Raw genomic sequence first — 18,404 nt, 5'->3', positions numbered from 1 at the left:
TTGGGGAAACGACAGAAAGTGTAAGCTCATTCCTGGCGCATTCACAGCCATATAAGGAGACATTGGAACACAGAGCCTTCAAAATCTGGGGCATTTCCTGTTTGAAATTTCATCTCGGTTTCGCCTGTAGCATCAGTTCTGTGGCACTCACAGATAATATATTTGCAGTTTTGGAAACGAGGAAACGAGTGTTTTCTTTCCAAAGCTGTCAATTATATGCATAGTCGGGCATCTTTTCGTGACAAAATATCTTGTTTAAAACAGGAACGTTTTTTTATCCAAAAATTAAAAGAGCGCCCCCTATATCGAAGAAGTTAAACTGTGATTTTGCTGTGATCTGATAGGGGTGTCAGTGGGCGTGAATGCTCTGAGAGACTCTGGGTTGAGGTCAGTGATAAAGTATGCTACAGTATTACTGCCAAGAGATGAGCTATAGGTGTACCTACCATAGGAACATAAGAGTCCCCTCTAAGCCTACCGTTGACTATGTGCATATCCAGCGTGCAACAAAGCTGCAGGAGTTGTGACCAGTTTTTGTTGGTTATGTTGTCATAGTTGTGTCTAGGGGGGCATATGGGGGAGGGAATGCTGTCACCTCCAGGTAGGTGTTTGTCCCCCTGTGTGCTGAAGGTGTCAGGTATTTGTCCAGTTCTGGTATTTAGGTCGCCAGAGACATTTCCCTGGGCCCGGAAATGATTGATTTCCCCCTCCAGGACGAAGAAGCTGTCTTCAAAGTATGGGGATTCTAGTGGGGGGATATTTTTCTCTGTTAAGATAATTTCCTTTTGAATTTCTAGCCAAATGTAAAATGTTCCTGTTTTGATTAATTTAACAGAGTGAGTTAGGGCTGCTCTATACCAAATTAGCCCGAGTCCCTTCCCTGCTTCACACCTGGTAGTTTGATGGATGGGACTACCAGCTCTCTGTAACCTAGAGGGCAACCAGTGGATCCGTCTCCTCTATACCAGGTTTCTTGCAGGATGACAATGTCTCTATTTTTGATTTCTTTGATGAAGTCCGGGTTCCTGCTCTTTAGGCCAAAGGCAGATGACCTCAGGCCTTGGATATTCCAGGGTGAGATAGTGAAGGCCTTGTGTTCCATAAAGTGTCCAATGTTGTTAGTCGTGTGGTTTGGCCTCAGACCAGTAAGTGTGACCAGAGCCTGCTGAGCATCTGGTACATGCCATTGGCTTGGGCAAGTTTAAGAGTTCCCAAGTCTAGAACAGACTATGGGAGGCAGACAGTCATGACCACTTGGAACTCTATTCCACATCAGGTAACTAATGCAAGCAGTAGAATCAGATTTTAAAAAACAGATAAAAATACACCTTATGGAACAACAGGGACTGTAAGTGTGAGCAGAGCCTGCTGAGGAGCTGGTACTCTCCTCTCTCTCTCTCTCCCCTTCTCTCTCCCCTTCTCTCTCGCTCTCCCCTTCTCTCTCGCTCTCCCCTTCTCTCTTTCTCTCTCTAAAGCTTTGACAGAAATCTAGCCAAATACATTTAAACTCTGTTTTTCACAATTCCTGACATTAAAAAATCTCTGTTTTAGGTCAGTTAAGATCACCACTTTATTTTAAGAATGTGAAATGTCGAGAGAATAGAGAGAGAATGATTTATTTCAGCTATTAACTCTTTCATCACATTCCCAATGGGTCAGAAGTTTCCATACACTCAATTAGTATTTGGTAGCATTACCTTTAAATTGTTTAACTTGAGTCAAACGTTTCGGGTAGCCTTCCACAAGCTTTTGTCCCATTCCTCCTGACAGAGCTGGTGTAACTGAATCAGGTTTGTAGGCGTCCTTGCTCGCACACACTTTTTCAGTTCTGCCCACAAATTTTCTATAGGATTGAGGTCAGGGCTTTGTGATGGCCACTCCAATACCTTGACTTCGTTGACCTTAAGCCATTTTGCCACAACTTTGGAAGTGTGCTTGGGATCATTGTCCATTTGTAAGACCCATTTTGCGACCAAGCTTTAACTTCCTGACTGATGTCTTGAGATGTTGCTTCAATATATCCACATAATTGTCCTACCTCATGATGCCATCTATTTTGTGAAGTGCACCAGTCCCTAAAGGACAGCAAAGCACCCCCACAACATGATGTTGCCACCCCCGTGCTTCACGGTTGGTATGTTGTTCTTCGGCTTGGAAGCCTCCCCCTTTTTCCTCCAAACATAACGATGGTCATTATGGCCAAACAGTACTATTTTTGTTTCATCAGACCAGAGAACATTTCTCCAAAAAGTACGATCTTTGTCCCCATGTGCAGTTGCAAACCGTAGTCTGGCGTTTTTAGGTAGGGCGGTTCTGGAGCAATGGCTTCTTCCTTGCTGAGCGGCCTTTCAGGTTATGTCAATATATTTACTGTGGATATAGACAATGTTGTACCTGTTTCGTCCAGCATTTTCACAAGGTCCTTTGCTGTAGATCTGGGATTGATTTGCACTTTTCGCACCAAAGCACGTTAATCTGTAGGCGACAGAATGCGTCTCCTTCCTGAGCGGTATGAGGAACGTGGTACCTTCAGGCGTTTGGAAATTGCTGCCAAGGATGAACCAGACTTGTGGAGGTCTCCAATTTATTTTCTGAGGTCTTGGCTGATTTATTTAGATTTCCCCATGATGTCAAGCAAAGAGGCACTGAGTTTGAAGGTAGTCCTTGAAATACATCCACAGGTACAACTCCAATTGACTCAAATTATGTCAATTAGCTTATCAGAAGCTTCTAAAGCCATGGCATCATTTTCTGGAATTTTCCATAAACAGTCAACTTAGTGTATGTAAACTTCCGACCTACTGGAATTGTAATACAGTGAATTATAAGTGAAATAATCTGTCTGTAAACAATTGTTGGAAAAATAACTTGTGTCATGCACAAAGTATATGTCCTAACTGACTTGCCAAAACTATAGTTTGTTAACAAGACATTTGTGGAGTGGTTAAAAAACAAGTTTTAATGACTCCAACCTAAGTGTATGTAAACTTCCGACTTCAACTGTACACTATCCTATTGCTGCTGCTTTCTATCTTTCTTGGATGGATGTATCTCACAGTAGGACTTTCTGGGATGGATGTATCTTACAGTAGGACTTTCTTGGATGGATGTATCTCACAGTAGGACTTTCTTGGATGGATGTATCTCACAGTAGGCCTGAGGAAATGCATGAGATGTACTCTGTACAGTATCAAAAGGTTCCAAACGCACATAGGTTCACTCAAAGCTCAGTGTTGGTTGAGTACTATTATCTACACACACACACACACCCACCCCCCACCCACCCACCCACGCACACACACACACACACACACACAAACACACACACACACACACACACCAAGGCGTCATGCCAAAAGGAGTGTTTCGCTTGCGAGCTGCCAAATCCTACAATTAGTGAGGCCCACAACTGTTTTATATGCAGGTTGATGTTTATTGTCACGAGTCGTGTCCTGGAGGCAGAACTGAGCGATTTCCCCTTAGATAGGCCAGCTGCAAAGTCAAAATTGGCTATATTGTAAATATCTATGAAAACAATGAATTTAAGGTTAGGGTTAGGCATTAGGGTTAGCAGTGTGGTTAAGGGTTAAGGTCAGATTTTATGACTTTGTGGCTGTGCCAGCTAGTGACCACTCTGCAGAGCTGCCTTTAGAACAAGATTCATGACGAAAAACTCAAACCTATGTTTTATAAGTGACAGAAGAACAGGTGTGTGTGTGGGTACATGCTTCCGTGTGTGTGTGTGTAGCAGTGTGTGTGTGTGTGTGTAGCTATACATACGATTTATACATACACACTCAAAACTAAGTGCATGCTCTTCAACCGATTGCTGCCCGCATCCTCCCGCCCGACTAGCATCACTGCTCTGGACGGTTCTGACCTAGAATATGTGGACAACTACAATTACCTAGGTGTCTGGTTAGACTGTAAACTCTCCTTCCAGACTCACATTAAGCATCTCCAATCCAAAATTAAATCTAGAATCGGCTTCAAAGCCCCATATACTACCCACCACTGCGACCTGTCTGCTCTCGTTGGCTGGCCCTCACTATATATTTGTCGCCAAACCCACTGGCTCCAGGTTATCTATAAGTCTTTGCTAGGTAAAGCCCCGCCTTATCTCAGCTCACAGGTCACCATAGCAACACCCACCCGTAGCACTCGCTCCAGCAGGTATACTGCACTGGTCATCCCCAAGGCCAACACTTCCTTTGGCTGCCTTTCCTTCCTGTTCTCTGCTGCCAATGACTGGAACGAATTGCAAAAATCTCTGAAGCTGGAGTCTTATATCTCCCTCTCTAACTTCACCTTCTTGCTCTTTTGCACCCCAGTATCTCTCATTGCATATCATCATCTGCACATCTATCACTCCACTATTAATGCTAAATTGTAATCATTTTAGCCTCTAGGGCCTATTCATTGCCTACCTCCCTACTCTTCTACATTTGCACATACTGTACATAGATTTGTCTATTTTTATTTTACTTTGTGTTATTGACTGTACGTTTGTTTATGTGTAACTCTGTGTTGTTGTTTTGTCGCACTGCTTTGCTTTGTCTTGGCCAGGTCGCAGTTGTAAATGAGAACTTGTTCTCAACTGGCCTACCTGGTTAAATAAAGGTGAAATAAAATGTACAAAAATAAACACACAGCTGTGTCACCCCCCTGCTCCCCACCAGCCACCAGCCATCATCTCACACCCCAACACAAACTCTTGCAACCCCACAGACCTTTGAGCACCCCATAAAATACCCTAAAACACCCCAAAACACACACTTCTCTCTCAGTCACCTCTCTCTCTCCTCTACTCCACCCCATCCTGGGCACAGGCCACAATGACATCACTGTGGTTTGGTGACAGCAGACAGTTTAGGTCCAGGGGAGAACCAGGGAGGGAGAATCAGGGAGGGAGAATCAGCGAGGCCCCTCACCGTAACGAGTCAGCCTGCCTGGGTGCACTGACAGCGAGCGGCAGAGAGCGAGCGGCAGAGAGGCCTGGAAGGCTGCGATGAGAACCAGGGTGCCTCTCTGTTGACTTTGAAGAGAGGATCAGAGAAGCCAGGCTTTTCCTCCCTCCCATTCTCTGTCCTCCATCTCTCCATCCTTCCTTCCCTCGCTTCACGGCCTCTGTAATTACTTTACCCCGCCGGAGATGCTTGAAGTGCAGCCAATTAGACAATAAAGAACAGAACACCAGCTTCCTCTTCATTTCTTTATTTTCTCTCTTTCTCTTTCTCTCTCTCTCTATTCTCTCTCCTCTCTCTCTCCTTTCTCTTTCTCTCGCTCTCTCCCTCCCACTCTCTCTCTCTCTACCTCTCTCTACTTCTCTCCTTGGTCACGCCCTTACAACCATGTCTCCAATCCTCTCACGTTCTCCATTATCTTTCCCTCACTCTCTGTCTCACTCTCTCCATGATATTAACTTATTTTATTGAACTACCCTTTGTGTCAACATCTCTCCATTAATGTCTCACACTCACGTCATCTTGTTTTCACTCCCCCAGCTTCTTTATAGTCCTTGTTTTCCCCTTTTTCGCACATCCATACCATATAAATTAATTTCATTCCAAATAAACATACCAACTGTAGCAGTTCTGGCTTGCCGTGTTATGTACAGTACAGTAGAGCAACGCAGATCAGCAGAGCAGATGTCTCTCACACTCTTTCTCTCTCCAGGATTTAACTTCTGGGCAGTGGAAATAATGTTTCTCTGTGTCTTTAATGGCCTGCCTAATTGTACAGGGATTGGTTGCAAGCTCCAGCTAAACTTAGTGCATGCGAACCAGACCATGTGTCTGAGGGAAAGGAAAGGGGAAAGGGGGATACCTAGTTAGTTGTACAACTGAATGCATTCTACTGGAATGTGTCTTCCGCATTTAACCCAACCCCTCGGAATCAGAGAGGCAGTCCTGTCCTGGGTTCAAATACTATTTGAAATCATTAAAATACTTGGTTTGCTTTAACCTGCCTAGAAAAGCCAGATGGGCAGCTTTTACACTTTTAGGACTATTCTATTGGTCCCATTTCTCCAGGCAAGCTCCATCAAACACAGATAATGTACTTGAAATGATTTTGAATGGTGTTTGAACCCATGTGTGTGTCTGCAGCAGCTCCACTCTGCTATAACAGGGTTGCTCTAATGTTCTAGTGGTTAGCTGGCTGCTGCTGTAAAGGCTGACTGCATTTGCTATAGACATGGTTACTGTATTCACTTCACTCTGTGCAGTACCTGATGACGATCCAACAACATCCACCATCCATTCACACCTGTATGGACCTGTTTACACCTTCATTCTTCAAATCCTCTCATTCTACCACAGCAAATCCACCATCCGTTCACACCTGTATTCATTCTTCAAAACCTCTCAATCAACAACAGCAAATCCACCATCCATTCACACCTGAATTCATTCTTCCAATCCTCTCATTCCACCATAGCAAATCCACCATCCATTCACACCTGTATTCATTCTTCAAATCTTCTCATTCTTCCACAGCGAATCCACCATCCATTCCTGTACCAATTCTACCAATCTCTTCGTTTTCTAATCTTCTCATTCTCCCACAGCAAATCCTGCGTCACTCGCGGGCCAACGCCACCAAGGTGATCTTCCTGATAACGGACGGCTACTCCAACGGGGGCGACCCTCGCCCGGTGGCGGCCGCTCTGAGGGCGCAGGGGGTGGAGATCTACACCCTGGGGATCTGGCAGGGGAACATCAGAGAGTTACATGACATGGCCTCACACCCTAAGGACCAGCACTGCTACCTAGTACACAACTTTGCAGAGTTCGAGGCACTGGCTCGCCGTGCACTGCACGAAGGTGAGGCGGATGGGGCACTTGAATAGCCTGGGTACCGGTCTGTTCGTGCTATCTTTTCACTCCTTGTCATTCCTTGTCATGAGAAACATGGAATGATAGCACAAACGGACTGGTACCCAGGCTAGCACAAGGAAATATTGAGTGGGATATATTTCTCTCAACTAAGGTCACAGCAGCCCCATGTGACTAAACTACTGGGCAAAAACTGGTTGAATGAACGTTGTTACCACGTCATTTCAACAACAACAAAAAATCAATGTGATGGCGTTGAATCAACGTGGAAAACAGATTGGAATTGCAAAAAGTAATCAACTTAAGGGAATTTCGTCTTTTAACCTGACAACTCAACTAAATGTAAATAAAAACTCATGTTAAACTGACATCTGCACCCAGTGGGAATTTCAGCGGAATTCCATCCACATCGTGCGCACAGTTTGCCTTGTATGTCTCGTGTGTCTAGCCAACACATAACACCATCAAAAAGGCGGTAAAATACCTTCTCCATTCCCACAGTCCATGTGAGAGAGCAGAACCCAGAAATAGTAGTGGAGTCATCGTTTCTCAGACATCAGTTGCATCGGACCATAAAACAACAACATGCAAGAGCCGAACCGTGAATAGTGTTCCATTTAGGACTCGGTCTATTAGAAACTAGACAGTGGTAAATCACTTCTGTCAGACTGAGAGAGGGATAAGGTTGTCAGAGTGTGAGCCAAGGCAGCCAGTGCATGTTATCAGGTCTCCCTGCCGTGTGTCTCTGTTTTACTGACTCTCCCTCTCCAAGTCTGCTTCCTGGCTCTGCCAACCCCAACCCAAACACCAGTTCCTCAGCCCTATAGCCCCAGCTCCAGCCATATCGCCAGCCCCAGCTTCAGCCATAGCTTCAGCCCCAGCTTCAGCCATAGCTTCAGCCCCAGCTTCAGCCATAGCTTCAGCCCCAGCTTCAGCCATATCTTCAGCCCCAGTTTCAGCCATAGCTTCAGCCCCAGCTTCAGCCATATCTTCAGCTCCAGTTTCAGCCCAGCCCCAGTTTCAGCCATATTTTCAGCCCCAGTCCCAGTCTCAGCCATAGTTTCCACTCCAGCCCTATACCATTGATTCCATTGCACCAGGCAAACTCAATTAAGTGTAGCTAAAACATTTGAACCCAGGTCTTTACCCCCGCCGACCCCAAACCTTTGACCGAACACAATCCTCAAACATCTGGCCCACAATGCTCTTTGTTTGGTTCCTACTTCTCAGGAAGAACAATCACTCGGCCAATCCTGCTTCTTTTGTTATTATTTATGAGTGAGGCAGATAAGTTTATCCAGCCCTGGCTTAGTGTAGCCTACATAACATTTTTACTATTACGCAATACAGATGTTTATACAGTAGTAGGCCAATTTACAGTAATCTACAGGATTGGAATTGACTCCATAGTTTTCAATGACTCAGAAAACAGTTTTCTCCCACCAGTGCTGACCCAACCAATTGGTTACCTTCTAATATCACAATTTGTATAGAAAAGACGAACACATGCTCCTTGACTAAAATCCCTTTTGTCCCTCTCTGACTCCCAAATTTTTCCTTCATCATAAGAACTATAAGATGCGTAAGAGGAACGGAACTGCAATCTCGTAAAATTGAAAAGGAAAAGATAATAAGGTTTATGAAAGAAAAACGTTGCTAATATCCTCTGGTGACCTTTGACCTTTGTGTTTATGACCTTTGTCTCCCCTCAGACCTGCCGACAGGAAGCTACATCCAGGAAGACCTATCCCGCTGCTCGTCCCTGTGCGAGGCCGGAGCGGACTGCTGTGACATCATGGCCAGCTGCAAGTGTGGCACCCACACGGGCCAGTACGACTGCATCTGTGAGAAGGGCCACTACGGCAAGGGGCTGCAGTACGAATGCACAGGTAGGAGGATACAGACACAGGGGAATGGGCCCAGGAAGGATATCCATGTTGACTCTGTTCTTGTTGCCTCTTGAATGAATAAGTAAGCATAAAACACACTTTAAACTATAGTCTTCTACTATGCATCTAATGGCATAATTTGAATCCACACACCACACGTTCTGAGTGCAGTGGTTTCAAGAACCTTTGTTAGTAAGGACATCACCCGGTAATTTGGAGAGTGACATCATCGTGCTGGTTTGAGACAGGCTGGTGAAGCTTATTATGTGATGTCAGAGAGTTTCAGCCTGGGCTAGTTCACCTGTGAAAATAGACCACTTGGCCCCAGGATGCCTGTGAGCTCACAGTGAGTGAAAGTCAAATAGTCCAAATGTCATTCATTCACTAAGGAGGCCGTGTAGGCAGTCTGTACTGAGATCCTGATGTAGAAATACAGGATTTCCCCAAGGTGTAGGAGCTGAACCTGGGCTGTGTGTTTAGTTTGTGTGTGTGTGTGTGTGTGTGTGTTTGAGCGCTCGTGCGTACGTGCGTGTGTGTTGACCCTAGACCTATCAGTGTGTTGAGAAGCCTGGCAGGGGTCTCGCTCTCTCTTGGTCTCTCTCTTGGTGTCTCTCTCTTGGTCTCTCTCTTGGTGTCTCTCTCTTGGTCTCTCTCTCTCTCTCTCTTGGTCTCTCTCTCTCTCTCTCTCTCTCTCTCTCTCTCTCTCTCTCTCTCTTTCTCTCTCTCTCTCTCCTTTCTCTCTCCTTTCTCTCTCTCCTTTCTCTCTCTCCCCCTCTCTCTCTCTTGGTCCCTCTCTCATTCTCCTTTCTCCCCCCTCTCTCTCTCTCTCCACCCCCCTCTCTCTCCACCCTCTCTGTCTCTCTCCCTTCCTCTCTGTGTCTCTGCCCCCATCCTCAGCTGAGCATACTCACACGTTGCATGTACATTGCTTCCAGCTAAACACATTCTAACCTCTTTCATTTTTCTCCTGTGTAAGCATGTCTGATCTTTTCAGAATCTGTATTAGATGTAGGAGAACATTAGCAGACATTACAAAGACATTTGTTGAAAGACAGTCTAGTCTGAGGCAGCGCAACAACACGTCTGGGCCGACGATTTAATCAACTGGCTCCTCGGTGAACAACACAGTTAGTAAGCTCTGTCATTGTTGGAGAGTTAGGAGGCTGCAGAAGGAAAAACAAACAACGGGCCACACGATGACTGACAGCTGTATTAACCATCAGCATTGTTGGATGGCGATCACCCGTAACCCAGAGGGGCGGGAGGGAAGGCGCCAGTAGCAAATCAGATGATTATCCCGTTTTCTAATTGGAGCGAAACTAGCCAACAATCTTCTCTTCTTTACAGGAGTAAATGGGTAACAATCAAGGCTGTTTTCTCTCTATGTGTCTCTCTGGATTGCAGGGACGTTTTTGTGCACATTATTAGCACAATGTGCACCGTTTTGTTCGAGCCCAGCACTAGCACACCTGGTTCAACAAATGAGGGGGCTTGATGATTAATTGAATTAGTTGTGCTGTTACTGCTAGGTTAGAACAAAAATGTAACACCGCCCCTGAAATATGTTGAGAGGAGAGACCATCAGGTTCATCATGGTGAACGCCTCCCAAATCACAATCAGATGTCAAGACGAAAGGCAGTCTGCTTATTAATTGCTGTTTCACGGTTTAATGAATTGCAGAGAGCAGACTGTGTGTGGGTGGATGTGTGCGTGCGTGTAAGCAGACAGACAGACATCTAGGTTCTAAGGGAGGAAGACGCCGTGTGACGCTAAGCTAGACCACACTGCTTCCTGTCTCTCTGTCTGTCTAGCCGTCTCAAATTCAAATCTGCACCTCCAAGCCAGTTCCACTTCCTCTGTCTCTGGGACTGATTTAGACCTGGGACACCAGGTGGGTGTAATTCATTATCAGGTAGAACAGAAAACCAGCAGTACTGCGGTGAGATTTGAATATCCCTGGTCTAGCCGATAGGCAGGCAAATCTCTACGACCATAACAAATCTCTACCATTTTCTTTCAAATGCCCAAGGCATAAAACCTGGTATGTTATATACATAAATGTGCTACTGCATACAAACCTTAGTTGAAATGGAGTTTCGGGAACGATAAAAACCACAGCCACCCACAGTATATGATTCAGACCCACATACTGGCCATTATCAGACATGAAACAGGATTTGATATTGATGTTGGTGTTGTGTTTCTGGGTGTCTCTGAAACACCACCAGGCTTAGCGGTTGGTGTTGTTGGGGTTGTGGGTAGCATCTGGGCTTTAGGGTTGCCAGGGGTCTAAGTAGGTCGTCAGTGTCAGCACCGCTGGGCTGTGCTGTTGTTGGCAGAGATGGTGTTGTCTAGACTTTAGACTGGAGACTGGAAGTACTGGAGTATTTGGATGGTGGGGGACCTGATATTGTAGATGGAATGTTCAATGGCGCCGAAGAGGATGGCGTTTTACATGTGCAATTTAAAAATATTTAAAAAATTGCGTCGTTTGTAACTTTTTTGTTAAAACTTATTTTGTACATAATGCCGCTGCTACCGTCCCTTATGATCAAAAATCACTTTTGGACATCAGAACAGTGATTACTCACCTCGAACTGGAATATGCTTTTTTCCTTTAACGAGTCTGACGAGAAGGATATACTGCTTTCCCGGGAACAGGCCCAAAACCTAGTCATTTGCGTGAAGAAAAGATGGACAAAAAAGGGGCGGAGGTCAGGCTGCCTTCTGAGAATACATAGGTGAGCGAGTAAACTCCCACTGCCCATTTTATTGGCCAATAAAATAAAATCGATGACCTATAAAATTATCCGACCTATAAGATTAGGTCATAAGATTATGACCTATAAGATTATAAGATTATCCGACCTGTAATATCTTCTGTTTCACCGAGTCGCGGCTGAACAACGAAACGGATAATATAGAGCTGGCGGGATTTTTCCATGCACAGGCAGAACAGAGAAGCTACGTCTGGTAAAATGACGGGTGGGGGGTGGGGGGGTCTATTTGTCAATAACAGCTGGTGATCAATGTATAATATTAAAGAAGTCTCGGTATTGGTATTACTCGCCTGAGTACCTTATGATAAGCTTTAGACCACACTATCTACCAAGAGAGTTCTCATCTATATTATTCGTAGCCGTTTATTTACCACCACAGACCGATGCTGGAACTAAGACCGCACTCAACCAACTCTATAAGCCCATAAGCAAACAACAAAATGCTCATCCAGAAGCGGCGCTGCTAGTGGCCGGGGACTTCAATGCAGGCAAACTTAAATCAGTTTGACCTTTCTACCAGCATGTCACATGTGCAACGAGAGGAAAAGAAACTCTAGACCACCTTTACTCCATACAGAGAGATGCATACAAAGCTCTCCCCTGACCTCCATTTGGCAAAAACTAAAGCAGGAAGTACCTGTGACTCGCTCAATACAGAAGTGGTCAGATGACGTGGATGCTACGCTACAGGACTGTTTTGCTAGCAAAGACTGGAGTATGTTCTGGGATTCATCCAACGGCATTGAGGAATATACCTCCTCAGTCATCGGCTTCATCAATAAGTGCATCGATGACGTCGTCCCCACGGTGACCGTACGTACATATCCCAACCAGAAGCCATGGATTACAGGCAACATCCGCATTGAACTAAAGGCTAGAGCTGCCGCTTTCAAGGAGCGGGACATTAATCCGGATGCTTATAAGAAATCCCGCTATGCCCTCAGACGAACCATCAAACAAGCAAAGAGTCAATAGAGGATTAAGATTGAATCCTACTACACCGGCTCTGATGCTCGTCGGATGTGGCAGGGCTTGAAAACTATTACGGACTACAAAGGGAAACCCAGACGCGAGCTGCCCAGTGACGCGAGACTAACAGACTAGCTAAATGCCTTTTATGCTCACTTTGAGGCAAACAACACTGAAGCATGCACGAGAGCACCAGCTGTTCTGGACGACTGTGTGATAATGTTCTCTGTAGCTGATGTGAGCAAGACTTTTAATCAGGTCAACATTCACAAAGCCTCAGGGCCAGATTACCAAGACGTGTACTCAAAGCATGCGTGGCCCAACTGTCAAGTGTCTTCACTGACATTTTCAACCTCTCCCTGACCGAGTCTGTAATACCTACGAACCACTGCCTGTTCACCCCGCTAGCATCCAGAAGGTGAGGTCAGTACAGGTGCATCAATGATGGGACCGAGAGACTGAAAAATAGCTTCTATCTCAAGTCCATCAGACTGTTAAACAGCCGTCTCTAACACAGAGAGGCTGCTGCCTACATACAGACTTGAAATAATTGGCCACTTTAGCAAATAGATCACTAGTCACTTTAAGAATGCCATTTTAATAATGTTTACATATCTTGCATTACTCATCCTGTATACTGTATTTTTATACATCTATTGCATCTTGCCTACGCCGCTTGATCATCGCTCATCATTATATTTATATGTATATAATCTTATTCCATCCCTTTACTTAGATTTGTGTGTAGTTGTTGTGGAATTGTTAGATTACTTGTTAAATATTACTGCACTGTCGGAACTAGAAGCACAATCATTTCGCTACACTCGCAATAACATCTGCTACGCATGTGTATGTGACCAATCAAATTTGATTTTATACATGTTTCAAACAGACCACCATAGTTCCTGTGACCAAGGAAGCAAAGGTAAATCACTACCGCCTTGTAGCACTCACGTCGGTAGCTATGAAGTGCTTTGAAAGGCTGGTCATGGCTCACATCAACAGCATCCTCCCGGACACCCTAGACCCACTCCAATTCGAGTACCGCCCCAACAGATCCACAGAAGACACAATCTCAATCACACTCCATACTGCTCTTTCCCACCTGGACAATAGGAACACCTATATGAGAATGCTGTTCATTGACTACAGCTGAGCATTCAACATCATAGTGCCCACGAAGCTCATCACTAAGCTAAGGACCCTGGGACTAAACACCTCCCTCTGCAACTGGATCCTGAAATTCCTAAGGGGCCGCCCCCAGGTATTAAGGGTAGGTAACAACACATCTGGAACACTGATACTCAACACTGGGATCCCTCAGGGGTGTGTAGTTAGTCCCCTCCTGTACTCCCTGTTCACCCACGACTGCGTGGCCAAACACAACTCCAATACCATCAATAAGTTTGTTGACGACACAACAGTGGTAGATCGTCAACGATGAGACAGCCTATCGGGTCGAGAGTTTCAAGTTCCTTGGTGTCCACAAGACCAACAAACTATCATGGTCCAAACACACCAAGACAGTCGTAAAGAGGGCACAACAAAAAATTCTACAGCTGCACCATCGAGAGCATCCTGACTGGTTGCATCACCACCTGGTATGGCAACTGCTCAGCATCTGACCGTAAGGCGCAACAGAGGGTAGTGCGTACGGCCCAGTACATCATCCTGCCATCCAGGACCTATATAACAGGCAGTGTCAGAAGAAAGCCCAAACAATTGTCAAAGACTCCATTCACCCAAGTCATAGACTGGTTTCTCTGCTACTGCACGGCAAGCGGTACCGGAGCGCCAAGTCTAGGACCAAAATTCTCCTTAACAGCTTCTACTCCCAAGCCATAAGACTGCTGAACAATTAATCTAATGGCCACTGGACTCTTTACATTGACCCCCCATTTGTTTTGTACACTGGTGCTACTCGCTGTTTGTTATCTCTGCATAGTCACTTCCCCTCTACCTACGTGCACAAGTGACCTTGACTAACCTGTTCCCACTCACGTTGACTCGGTATCGGTACCCCCGTATATAGCCTCGTTATTGTTATTTTATTGTGTTCCTTTTTAAAATGATCAAAACTGATGTCCAAGATGTGTGTGTGTGTGTGTGTGTGTGTGTGTGTGCATGTGTGCGTGCGTGGGGGGGGGTATTTCCTCTTATTTCCTCTAAGCTCACAATGTAAATATTTGCTCTCGTCAGACTGGTCCGATGAGATTCTAGGAGGAGGAAGCCTCGAGGTGCACATAAATCAGACGCTGGAATAAAAAAGTGACAAAAACGAGAAAAAGGATAGGAATTTTGGATATGCTGGAAAGGATAGAGAATTCCAGGGAAGAGGATGAATGCTGCAATCGTCCTCCTCCTCCTCCTCCTCCTCCTCCTCCTCCTCCCCCTCTCTTCTAACCCCCTGTTACGTCTCCTGTGTGCAGTACTAATAATGTAGTGTAAATGCGATTGGGACAAGCGTTTGGTATGGGACTAGAGGAATGCATGAGAAGCCCTAACAGTCCATTCATTATCCGACTCTCTCCAGCTCTTCTCTCCTCGCATTCTCACAGAGTCTTGTGTCAGACAACAAGCCATAATGTTCCCTATCTCAAAGGTTATGTCCCAGTTATCTCTCCTTCTTCCTGAAGTATGCACTTGTTCACTCCCCTTCACTGACTTCAAAGGAAATTTTAAAAAGATGGTGGAAACGTCCGATAGCCCAATTACTATTGGGACGCACCCAGCCTCCCACTGAGTTGTGGATCAGGCAGGTCAAACAGACAGAGAACAGCTACAGTGTTCCCCATCTCAGGGTGAAAGACGATTGGTTCCAGAGACGGACAGGGTCCAGAAACGGCCCCGATACGTAGAGAGAGAATCACCGGACTCTGGCTGATTGATGTACTCCTGTCCTTGTCCAGCGAGTCAGTGAGTTGCTGGATCGGCAACAGAGCTACGGTCCATAGAGAGAGAATCACTGGGAGAGTGTGAGCTTCAGTTCATGGGTGTAGACTTGTCCTGAGCCAGACATAAAGTGATAAAATGCTCAAACTTTTCCGCTGTACTTTTGAGGCCTCCCAAATCTGAAAATCCAGATTCTGGCTAACACCAGTAGCATTGTCTTGCCAATGATCTGCTTTGTGTTTGGTTAGCCAACGTAAACCAAACATTTGTCTTTTATATTGAGCAATTTCACTCGTAGCTATTCTGAACCCAGGTCAGTTTTGATGTTACCGGGATCAGACATAAACCCCTTTTTCTGTTTTGACTTATATTCACATACACTACTTGCTATGGCCCATTCATACAAAAACAATAACTACTATAGAAGTAATATGATAGATGGGCGTCTGGAGCTTGCCTTAGGAAGCAATACAAAACACGTGTTTACACTGTCAGACGACACCCTACACACACTTCTTCAGCTGTGTGTGTGTGTGTGTGTGTGTGTGTGTGTGTGTGTGTGTGTGTGTGTGTGTGTGTGTATGCGTTTGCCTGTTTGTGTGTGTGTGTGCGTGTGTCTGCTAAGGTTATGTAAACGTTACCACGAAGGATCTCTTCCTAACTATGAGCCTCTACCCCACCCCACCCTCCCCCCCCACCACCCCACCCTCCCCAACAACCAATGGCAACGCTTCCACAGAAATAAAGAAAAAACTGCCAAAAGTCAACAAGTTGCTCAACAAACATCGGCGTGACGGTCCAAAAAAACGTTCTTTTTCTTTGGCAGTGGAGACCGTCCTGGCGAATGCCTGAGATTCTCTGAGGACACTTAGAAGTTGGAGGGTCAAGAGGGGGCCTCCTCATGTCTTAAATTGATGGGTTGGAGGTTTAGATTTGTGTGTTTTTTCTGTTGCTGTTGTTATTTGATCTGATTTGATATTTGCTCTGTTGTTGTGGAGGGGGCTGATGCCCCTAGCAGTCAATGGGTGGACGGTGCCAGACTGGACTGGCGCCATCACCCCAGCCTATTTGCTGAGTTATTGGCTTGAGAGTTATGCAGAGAGATTCGCTCTATATCTATCATGACACAAGGCGAGACCCAGATGCAGACACAGGAAGCAGATGGTTGGAGTCTTACAATATTTATTCATCCAATCGGGGAAGGCAAGAGAATGGTTGTGGACAGGCAAAAGGGTCAAATAGGTTCCAAAGGGCAGGCAGAATCAAGGTCAGGACAGGCAGGATGATCAGGCAGGCGGGAAAGTAGTCCAGAGTCAGGCAGGGGTCAAAACCGGGAAAACTATCGAAAAGAGAATCACAAACGGAGTACTGGGGAAAACCACGCCGGTTGACTTGACTAACATACAAGACGAACTGGCACAGAGGAAACACAAGGATAAATACACTGGGGAGAATAAGGTGACACCTGAAGGGGGTGGAGACAATCACAAGGACAGGTGAAACACAGGGATAAATACACTGGGGAGAATAAGGTGACACCTGGAGGGGGTGGAGACAATCACAAGGACAGGGGAAACACAGGGATAAATACACTGGGGAGAATAAGATGACACCTGGAGGGGGTGGAGAAAATCACAAGGACAGGGGAAACACAGGGATAAATACACTGGGGAGAATAAGGTGACACCTGGAGGGGGTGGAGACAATCACAGGGACAGAGGACACACAGGGATAAATACACTGGGGAGAATAAGGTGACACCTGGAGGGGGTGGAGACAATCACAAGGACAGGGGAAACACAGGGATAAATACACTGGGGAGAATAAGGTGACACCTGGAGGGGGTGGAGACAATCACAAGGACAGAGGAAACACAGGGATAAATACACTGGGGAGAATAAGGTGACACCTGGAGGGGTGGAGACAATCACAGGGACAGAGGAAACACAGGGATAAATACACTGGGGAGAATAAGGTGACACCTGGAGGGGGTGGAGACAATCACAGGGACAACACAGGGATAAATACACTGGGGAGAATAAGGTGACACCTGGAGGGGGTGGAGACAATCACAAGGACAGAGGAAACACAGGGATAAATACACTGGGGAGAATAAGGTGACACCTGGAGGGGTGGAGACAATCACAAGGACAGGGGAAACACAGGGATAAATACACTGGGGAGAATAAGGTGACACCTGGAGGGGGTGGAGACAATCACAAGGACAGCGGAAACACAGGGATAAATACACTGGGGAGAATAAGGTGACACCTGAAGGGGGTGGAGACAATCACAGGGACAGAGGAAACACAGGGATAAATACACTGGGGAGAATAAGGTGACACCTGGAGGGGGTGGAGACAATCACAAGGACAGGGGAAACACAGGGATAAATACACTGGGGAGAATAAGGTGACACCTGGAGGGGTGGAGACAATCACAGGGACAGAGGACACACAGGGATAAATACACTGGGGAGAATAAGGTGACACCTGGAGGGGGTGGAGACAATCACAAGGACAGGGGAAACACAGGGATAAATACACTGGGGAGAATAAGGTGACACCTGGAGGGGGTGGAGACAATCACAAGGACAGAGGAAACACAGGGATAAATACACTGGGGAGAATAAGGTGACACCTGGAGGGGGTGGAGACAATCACAAGGACATAGGAAACACAGGGATAAATACACTGGGGAGAATAAGGTGACACCTGGAGGGGGTGGAGACAATCACAGGGACAACACAGGGATAAATACACTGGGGAGAATAAGGTGACACCTGGAGGGGGTGGAGACAATCACAAGGACAGGGGAAACACAGGGATAAATACACTGGGGAGAATAAGCGACACCTGGAGGGGGTGGAGACAATCACAAGGACAGGGGAAACACAGGGATAAATACACTGGGGAGAATAAGCGACACCTGGAGGGGGTGGAGACAATCACAAGGACAGGTGAAACAGATTAGGGTGTGACAATATCAAGCTTTAGTTGTTTCAGTTATTGGGAGAATTTGTGTCTCCCATAGAGTC

The 18,404-nt window shown here is 45.9% G+C and overlaps 1 protein-coding gene across 4 annotated transcripts in view; it reads left to right on the top strand.

The window, feature by feature from the left end:
• The window catches only part of LOC112214862 (sushi, von Willebrand factor type A, EGF and pentraxin domain containing 1), a 141,761-nt gene that overhangs the window by 31,877 nt on the left and 91,480 nt on the right, over positions 1–18,404 (top strand). For all 4 annotated transcript variants that reach the window (XM_042327160.1, XM_042327161.1, XM_042327159.1 and 1 more), the window contains exons 2-3: positions 6,569–6,824; positions 8,549–8,725. In XM_042327160.1, the coding sequence (XP_042183094.1) occupies positions 6,569–6,824; positions 8,549–8,725 (433 nt within the window). The remainder of the gene's footprint in view (positions 1–6,568; positions 6,825–8,548; positions 8,726–18,404) is intronic.

The sequence above is a fragment of the Oncorhynchus tshawytscha genome, linkage group LG09, assembly GCF_018296145.1.
Source record: "Oncorhynchus tshawytscha isolate Ot180627B linkage group LG09, Otsh_v2.0, whole genome shotgun sequence".
NCBI lineage: Eukaryota > Metazoa > Chordata > Actinopteri > Salmoniformes > Salmonidae > Oncorhynchus > Oncorhynchus tshawytscha.
Note: the sequence above shows the minus strand (reverse complement) of the source record. Positions and strands in the feature narration are given on the sequence as shown.